The sequence below is a fragment of the Monopterus albus genome, unplaced genomic scaffold, assembly GCF_001952655.1.
Source record: "Monopterus albus unplaced genomic scaffold, M_albus_1.0 scaffold2.1, whole genome shotgun sequence".
NCBI lineage: Eukaryota > Metazoa > Chordata > Actinopteri > Synbranchiformes > Synbranchidae > Monopterus > Monopterus albus.
Genome location: NW_018127882.1, coordinates 4,997,496 through 5,007,085, shown reverse-complemented (window position 1 = coordinate 5,007,085; position 9,590 = coordinate 4,997,496). Strand labels below are relative to the sequence as shown.

General features: G+C 40.8%; 1 protein-coding gene across 6 annotated transcripts in view; it reads right to left on the bottom strand.

Annotated features, from left to right (window-relative positions):
- Positions 1-9,590, bottom strand: part of drp2 (dystrophin related protein 2) — a 155,465-nt gene that overhangs the window by 18,410 nt on the left and 127,465 nt on the right. For 5 of the 6 annotated variants that reach the window (XM_020590522.1, XM_020590558.1, XM_020590566.1 and 2 more), the window contains 5 exons: positions 8,400-8,601; positions 6,070-6,155; positions 3,038-3,195; positions 1,237-1,403; positions 74-203 (listed from right to left, as the gene is read on the bottom strand). In XM_020590522.1, the coding sequence (XP_020446178.1) occupies positions 74-203; positions 1,237-1,403; positions 3,038-3,195; positions 6,070-6,155; positions 8,400-8,601 (743 nt within the window). The remainder of the gene's footprint in view (positions 1-73; positions 204-1,236; positions 1,404-3,037; positions 3,196-6,069; positions 6,156-8,399; positions 8,602-9,590) is intronic. The other variant, XM_020590547.1, reaches the window with a different exon arrangement.

The following is a 9,590-nucleotide window of genomic DNA, read 5'->3' as shown; positions in this document are numbered from 1 at the left end:
TTTTGTCTGAGTACAGGTGAGTTTTATTTATGCTTGCAGTCTTGAATTTGTATTCGGTTTAAATGTTACATACGGTAATGTTTCGTCTTACTGGGGTGTAGTACTCCATGATGGGGTAGTGCAGCTTCTTTCCCTTGGTAGTTCTGCCAGTTAGAAAACATGTCTGGCAGATGTCCACATTGAACTGCTTCAGACTTCGATACCTGTCAAGATCAATATAACAGAGAGGCTGAGTTGATGTTTGCATGAAAAACTGGACAGAGTGAAGGCATGCGTGTCTGTGTGTGTATCTACACAGAAGAGTTGGTGTGTGTCTGTGCACTGAATTATGTCGTTCTACATGTGTAAATGATGTATTGCAATTACTGTCCTCTATGCACTTCCTGTCTCTTAGTGTATAAACTACATATGAAAGAAGATTAATTCAATATATTATTCATTTGAGGTTTGCAAACATACAGAAAATAGTTTTCTGTGCAGTTGTTTGTTTCAAGCATTTTGCCTTTATTCTGTCAGTAGGTTGCAGAGAGCCAAACAAGAAATGCGGGAGGCAGAGATCAAGAGAGAGGGGAGGAGGCGTGTGACAAATATCAGTGGTCTGACTCGAATCACCAACACCAGGCACGCACTGTGCTTGTCTATACAGTGCTGTGCGCTGTCAAAAACCACTCAGCTATCAGGGAGCTTCCATTTATAAATGTTTTGATTCTGGCTTTTGGTCAAGGGCCTTCCAGCATTACGCCTGAAGCTTGCCTCAGTAAACGAATATTATTCCACAGATTGGAGGGCTGTGGATACTCTTCAGAGACTCTTATATTCAGCATAATGAAAACAGAAAACCCCTGCTGCCTTTTGAAAAAAATGATTTATTTGCTTCTCACTTTTAAAATACTCCCAGAAATAAAACACTTATTTTTGTAATTATTAACAAGCTGTAAACATTTTTTTTAATCAAATATCAAAAATTCACATGCTTCCACCAAACAACCCAAATACCAGTGCATGTTAACTTCTAATAACCTTTATACATGTATTCTTTATTTTATTCCAATGTTGTTTTGTGTTTTTCTCTGTTATCTATATACATTCCAATTTAACTACAGTCTGCTTATTAACTGCTAAACAATTCGTTTCTGTTCATTTTATATAAGGTTCCCCACTGGATCACTGAGGACTTACTTTATGTCCTGTATTACCTCCTATGTCTTTGCACACCGCAGCCTGTGTAGCCATTACCTGAAGCCTTTGATGGGACACTGCTTGCAGATGTAACATTTGGCCTGGTGCTTGGTCGCCTCTGCAGCAGCCACACGGTGAAGGACAGGCAGCCAAACCATCGACTGCGGCTCAAGGCTCATCCACTCCAGGAAGTGAGACACCTCAATGGCAGGCTTTCCTGGAGCCTAGAAAAGGAAGGTAGGAGGGAGGACAGTAAACAATCCAAATATAGACCAGCAGCAGGTACCTAAAGTAATGTGAGGACAAGGTTTGCTTCTTTTCCACACTGGTCCTGCAGAGAGCTATTGTTAAAAAAGGAAATCAAAAAGAATACAAAAGAGGAGGAGGAAAGAGAGTGAGAGAAGATGTACTACTCTGCAGGATATCTTAGACAATTGTAAAGCCAAGAACGGACAAATTCTTTGTGTGAGTGTATACTGCATGTGTGTTTGCATGTAGTCCATGTACTCCCCGGGACTTCTTGCTGAGAATTCCAGAAAGTACGCTAAAAAGGAATGTAGCTAATAAAAGAATGACTCGCCAAGCGCTGAAAATCTGTGATGTGCTAAATTCTCATTAGGTCTGCATCAGAGGTGCATTAAGAGGTTGATTTCCCTGGGGCTTCCTCCACTGCTCAAGAAGAGTAACATAATAAATGTACTGTATGTGTGTGCGCACTGGACACACAGACCTTAAGCTGTAGAGTCCCCTGGGCATGAAGAAGCTCCTCTCTAGTAGGAGTGAAGCCAGCTTCACTCCATGTGGGAGGTCAAATACCACAGCCCTTTGCATACCAAACACCTGGAGCTGGCACTGACTAATGCTGAGCATGCTGCCGCTTCATAAAACAGGACACCGAGCAGATGGGATGTGTTAAACATTACTGGAAAAGTAGAGTGATAAACATTCAGTTCTCCCTCAAAACTAAATGGCACATGTTACTTAATACTGAGCTATTTCCCCAGCTGACCCTAACAACCAATATCATATTGTTCTGTATAACTGCCTTGCTCTGCATGTTCTCTGTCACATCTCCACAAACTGATATCACTTCCAAGCCAAGAGATGAAGGGTGAACGGATCAACTCTCAGTTTGAATTACACAAGTATTTCATCTAAAACAACATGCCCTCACATGGAGCAAAGTGAGAAAGAACTGATTTTAATCAACTGTATCTGATACAGCAAGCATGGACCAGAACAGAGTGTGTTTCATTGGGGTCTGCCTCAAAAATAAGTGAATTTAAAGGTTTTGGATGTGTCAGATTCCAAAAAAAGACTTGTTCCTAACAACTCATTATCTGCTGTCCTGCACTGGATGTCACAGTGTGAAATTCCTACAATTTCACCAATGTTCAGACACATTTAAAACATATAAAGGTGGGAAAAAGAAAGGTATTCATGTTTTGAACAGGTCTCCTCATTAGGTATTGCCCAGAGCACTGATTTGGGCTGATCTTGTTTTGTCATATCATTCCAGATCATATTCTATGAGCAACCTTTCTTTTTAAATTTGTTGGATTTTACCAGTGATCTTCAGTATGTACGATAACTAATATGCCGTATCTCCCACCAGCTGTAGCTGATGTGCATTCAAAGCAATGCAATAATAAGTACAGTGCACTTTGGCTTCTTTACCAAGAATAACCATAATTTCTACATGCCCTGCAATGGTGCAGGTAACGTCTTCAGACTGTGCCGATGTCATTAATGATTTCATCTGCTCTTATTAATTATTGTGCAGCAAACAGTGCATACACTTTAGCCTATCTGTGAATGTGTTTAGGTGTGACCTGCATGGATGTGACTGTGTCCTCACCATTCGGAAACAGCTACGTACACTCGGCTCCACATTGCTGCCTCCAAAAGCAGCGACTTCACCGAGCTGGCGGGGGATCTGAATGGCTTCATGGAGCAGCAGGCTGAGGTGACGCTGGTCTGTCAAACCTCCAGGGCCAGAAACCTGACGGAATAAGTCTGCAAAAGATACACACGTGTCAGTTATGTAGTAACTAATCTGAATATACAGTGCAATGGTGAGTGTAACAGCACAGACTGTGCATTGCATGTGTATGCATGAAAAAGAGTCATTGGCAAGTCTTCTTATAACATCTGCATCAATATCTGTTGATTTAGGGCCTTTGTATGTCCTGTAGTGCTACACGTTCCGATGTATATTATGTAAATTAGGAATAACATTCTAAACACCCAAGTTTTAACATTTTACAACAAATAGCACTGCAAAATAGTGGTGTACTGTAACTATAGTATGAATATAGTAAGTGTATGTCAGTCAATAGAGCAGCAACAGTTCTGGGTTTATGCTATTTTTTAACAATGGGCTTCGAATTCCAGGCAACCAAACCTAGTTTTGTGGAATTCACAGTAGACAGAGATATTAGTGGCCTGGCTGGTCTGCTTGGAGATAAAAGAGCTGCATAAGTGGAGCTTTGTCAGGGTTTGAATGAGGCATTTACCAAGCTAGCTGGAACTCTGCCTGTCACTGAGGAGATGAATGCTGACAGGCATGTGAGGGTGCTGCACAATGCCAATGTAAGCATTCCATGTATCCCCCACTCTGTCTACTTATTCAACCCTACAGGGACAACGCTTGGCTTTAACATCTGCATGTTAAATAGCCTCCTCGATATAGTTCTCATTACCACGGCTGAGGTGTATTACATGTCTTTGTTATTATTGAGCAGTTTGATAGAGATGAGGTTTGGACAGTTTACAGTGAAATCATGTATCTCTGGATTTGGCTGCACCACTTACAAACTATCTGAACGGCCATTACTAAGTTTGCTTGTGATGGCTTTAATAAGTTTTCAGTAATTACTAGTTAGTATGAAAGTACCTCTTTATTAAATTGGTGCTGCGCTTACACATATTTAGCTGTGAAGCCCTTAGTAAAGTTACTAGGTAAACACTGATGGGTCATGTTAACCCCTACTGAAATGACCATCTTAAATAAACAACAGCAGTGAGTCTACTGTCATGGTAGCATGTCCATGAGGCTGTAGCACACGGTCGTAAACCAAAGTGCTGAACAAATGAAATCATGGCAATCCATCCGATAGTTGTCAACTATCTGGACCAAAAACAACAGGGTGACATTGCCATCCCTAGTGTCACAACCTGACTCCAAGAAAGGACAGAGGAGAGAACAACACGACTTGTTGACAACTACTTTAGTTAACAGAATATAAATTACCTAAGGACAGTCTAAATTATCTAAATATTATCTAATTATTGGGGCGACTGTGGCTCAGTGGGTAGAGAAGTCATCTCCCAACCGGAGTTGGAGGTTCGAATCTCAGTGCCTGCAGTCGAAGTGTCCTTGGGCAAGACACTGAACCCCCAAGTCGCCCCCGATGGTTAGAGCCATCGGTTGAGTTGGCGCTGCAGATGGCTGCCATCGGTTCTGTACCGGAAACAAATTCCTTGTGTGTAACATGCTTGGCCAAATAAAGGTGATTATCCTTATACATATATATATAAATTAGTGGTGAATGAAGTGTATGAGTGTGTGGAAAGTGAAATGCAATTAACAAATGAACAACAAAAACAAACCTAGTTCAAAAGACAAGCCCAGGGAGAGAGGGGGGACAGAGTGACAGACTCAGACTACTTATACTGGAGAAGATGACACACAGGTGATGGCCATCATCTTAATATACTGTACTTCCTGCTGCACATCTAAAACAGGAAAATCTTAAAGTAAGACTATACTAGTGGTGCATGTCCAGCATATATTTACTCTGCAACTGTAATGACTAGTGTGATTTTGGTGAATTATTTTGTTACCGTGTTTTGAAAGCTGCCATGTTTTTCTGATATAAACATTAGAAGCAGAGGCCAGTGACAGAACCGTAAGTGGTTCTTTTGCTACATATGCTGATGTCTGCAAAGCTGTGCTTGTGTAGAGACAAATTGTTAAATCAAAGCAAGTACCTATGATGTAGTATCAACAATGACTGGTGCCATAAAGTCAAGTAAGTAATCTACTTTTGAAAAGGTAATGACAAGCATTGACAAGTATATTCCTTTTTTGATTCACCACCAAAGACCGGTGACGATGTAATAAACACCCACCATCTGCATCTCAAAGCAGTTTGATGCAAATGCTTCAGGTTTATTTGCAAATATTATTCCAGTGATGTCTGGAGCTGGCAAAAAATGGGATCAGTCAGAGGAATGACAAGCTGTTAAGGCCACCATGTCTACCTGAACCTAGAAAAAGAGGGCTGGCTCACATCAGGGACCATTCGAATGAAGGAAAATCTGTTATCTTTCAGTCTTTAAGAGCTGATACAGATGGTGTGCCAAGTATGAATAATCTTGGCATGGTTTTGGCAGCATTGTCTCAGATTCGGTATCAACTACAAGCCCATCTATAGGAAGCTCAGATGCTCAACCTCATTTTACCTATAATTACAGAATGACTCATAACCCGGGGTTACAATAGAACAGTAAAAACCTATCTCAGGCTGGAGCAGCACACATAAAATTTTATAGCATAGTTTATGATCAAAAATGAAGGAAATGAGTGGCTTAGCTTTTCGCTAGTTGATGTGAAGAAAAATGAGAATGAGAACCACAGAGAGAGAGAGAGAGAGAAAGAGAGAGAGAGTGTGTGCACGAAAGACGTCTTTGGCAGACAATTCTTTTAAGGCCCCGGTGTACTTTGTGGAAGTAAAGGAAGCTTTCTCTATTATGGCAGCAGAGTCATTTCCTCCATTAGACTAAGTGGATGCCTTTATGTAATACTGGCAATGGGGCCGTTTTGTTTTGGCTCATTGTTTGCAGTTGAGGAGATGCATTAGGCACATGAGCGTACATCAGACTCACATTTGTACTTCTCTTGGACATCTGCATTGCACAAGCTCACCAGTCCCAACTTGAAGCTGAGAACTCGCATCTTGCCATTTCGAGCACTAGAGGAATGAAAGAGGGGAGAAAAAAAAGGAGCTGCAAATATAGAATTTTTGAACAGAGAATTAAATCACACTGTACTGTGTCATGGTAATACATTCATATGTTGACTGAGCCCTGCTGGGAGGAACAAGGTGTACATGAATTTAATGGGTCAAAGCAGTACAGTACGGGTAAGTGCAACAGTGTGAAACTGTGTTAGAGTAGATCCAGAGTAACTAAAGGCACAACAGAAACCTGATGAAGTTTTGTGTCCATGGGTATATGCACAGAAGACTAATAACAAGCTAAGCACACATCACAATGTCACAATGCCATGTACAGACAAGCACATGCATACGTCATAATCACATTGTAAAACACAGTATTTGTGAGGATCCCCAGCAGAATAAACTGTCTGATCATTGGCCAATGGCAAGGCCAGGGAGATTCTGCTGTGCTCTGATATGAACCTAAAAGGATCAACATTAACTATTTATTTAGCTTAAAATATAAAAAAAAAACGACATATGGAGAAGCTACTGAGGAAAGACAGGATTTTGTTTGCGTTGCAATTTCACAGCACCGGTGCCAAAACAACCTGGAAAAATGTACTGCCGAGCAGAGCAGCACTGGCAGAAACTACAGGGTTATCAAATTACTATTTAAATCATTAAGTGAGAAATGAGGAACATCACATTCATCACAGAAGATTTGATCAATGAAGTATAAAACTGAATCAAGGAGTAAGTTAAGTTCCCAGTGCTGGATGTTGCTTTGAATGTCAAAACACAAACATGTAAAACATTATTCAGGCCAGACCATTAGAATCATGCTGAGAAAACGAGAGTCACACTGAGAAAATATGAGCAGTCATAAGGAGAGCATTACTGTTCTCCTTTACGATTTAGGGCTAGAGTGGATCCCAAGGACGTAGAGAGGACATGGGGACGACTGGCTGTCAGCACCTGTCTATCTCACACACACACATCCGCTGTGTGCATCATGTCATCTTCAATATGCACCTCTGTGATGCTCCTCAGGGGACACATCACTCCTAAACACCCTGATGTGTGTGTGACACGCTTCTAGAGGACACACACACAGAAATATATGCACACATGCATGGTGATATGCCATAATGCACATTCAGTGGCACAAACACACACACATACTTAATTCAGATTCAGTGCTGCTATTGGAAAACTAAAAGCAATTACTGAAATTTATGCAGAGGGTAATGTCTCTGATTGTCTCTCATTAGCAGCAAATAGTTAAGAGCTACCGAGCGAATTTACAGCACTGTGGGGTTATTCCTGTATTTCTGTGTCTGTGCTTGGCGTTTTCTTTTTGGGGAAGGCACAAAAAGGTCAATCAAGAACAAAGATGGGGTAAATGTTGGTGGGAAAGAGGATTTGTTTCTCTTGTGTCTCAGAAGGGATGTTGGCCCTCTGCCTGGAGATTGTTATTGGAACTTTAGCCATGCTCACTCTTTATAGCTATGTGTACACCAAGCCACTGAACTAGTTACATCAATCTGCAGACAGCCTGTTGTCCTTGGAATCAAAATAGCTTTTATAGTCATTGTTTATGACGGTATGATATCACAAATAGCGTAGTTTTTGTGCATCACCACCATGTATTTACATAAGCCTTCATTATTTTTAATACTAACACTGACTCTAATAACTTGGTGTAATGTGAAAGAGCTCTTAGCCACACTAAACCTTTTGAGATTTACAACCAGGTCTGCAGTATTTCTAAACATGATACAGGGCTGTCATACTATGTATGCAACCTTGGTAACAAATCCATTCTAGCATTTAAAGGTACCTTGCAGAGTTTTAATGCTTATTAATTATCAAATCAAAAAGGAGCAATAGTAATTCACCAGGTTACATTTCAGATTTATAATGTCAACTAAACTGCAAGCAACCTGCTCCAAGAGGCATGTTAGAATATACTATATATAGCACTATTGCATTTATTCATATATTCCTGGCGCTGGAATAAGGGTTCTTAAACTGCATCATTGTTGTAGTCGAGTCACTAAACCTCTAGTCCGGGTAAAAAGGAAATGAATATTGGACTTAAATTTATCCGATGAACATAAAGACAATGCCAAAGGGACACTCATGCTGCTCAGTCAGTTAGACGTGTAGACACTAATGATTAGCCAAAGGTATTTTTAAAACTTACTTCATATAGTTTTAAACATAAGTAGGTTTTAATAAATACTTTTCTCTAGATGGAAACATCTTACCCACCTGTCGTAAACATTGAGTAGCCAGTTGAGACACATGTCAACACAAAGTGGAATGTTGACCAGGATGGACCGTTCCTCCTCCAGCCTCTCGTACAAAGACGTCAGACCATGAATCACCTCCACCACATCCATCACATGCTCCCCCTGCTGTAGGTCCTGCTCCCGAAACACCTCCACAAGGCTGCTGAGTGCTACTAAATCCACTGAAGATGCACACACACATAGATATATATAAATAAACATGGACAAATCTCATCTACATTAAGCTGTGCATTTTGAGAACTGGTAATAGAGGTACATTAGTAAATTAAAATGCTTTTATTATGGTCATGGTCATGTGCATTTTGATGTAATGCATGTTTTGTGTAACATGCAAATGTCAATAGCTTTTTTACTAACGCCTGAGATATAGTAAATAGATAACTCCCGGCTTAAAAAGCATATATTCAGACGTGCATATTCACATGCTGGAGTCACAATACCTCCTTCAAGCATACCGTACATGACTGCACATTCACTCTCAGAACACAAACACACAGGCGCACAGTAGGATCATCATCCTCACCTCCACAAATGAGGGCACAGGTGACAGCAGTGCATTTTGCCCACTTACTGTAAGCCCTGCCAGATGTTTCAAGAGCAGTGACACAAATTTAATTTCACTCTCCTAAACTAATTTGATGGCCCATCCCTAGGAGTGGAGCTAAAAGGGTGTCCGCTGATGCCATGTATAATTGGATAGCACAATGATGTGGTAGAACAGAAAGGAGATAACAGGAGTTATGGTTGGGCGGGAATCACCTAAAAATGTTATTTCATATGGGCTTTTATACAGTGCTGCTCAATCATTCACAAAGTGTGCAGAGAGAAAGAGTGAGAATTCTTTAATTATCAAGGCAGCCTGGCAATTAAATTCTATAATGATATCAACTAGTGGACCAGAGGAGGGTGAGATAAGAGAGCAAGCAAGAGAAAGAAAGAGGGAGTGTCATGAAAAAGGTCTGTCACAGCGGTGCTGAGTTTCTGATTGCAGCAACTCAGGATATGGAACAAAGAAAAGGTGGGTAAACATAAGAAAAGTGTGAAATTGGCCACTTGCAGTGACTCATGTGGGGTCAGCGGAAGTTAGTGCACTGCAGGTGATAAAAGATTGATGACATTAAGGGGTCAAGAGTGGGGGGGTGGGGGGGGG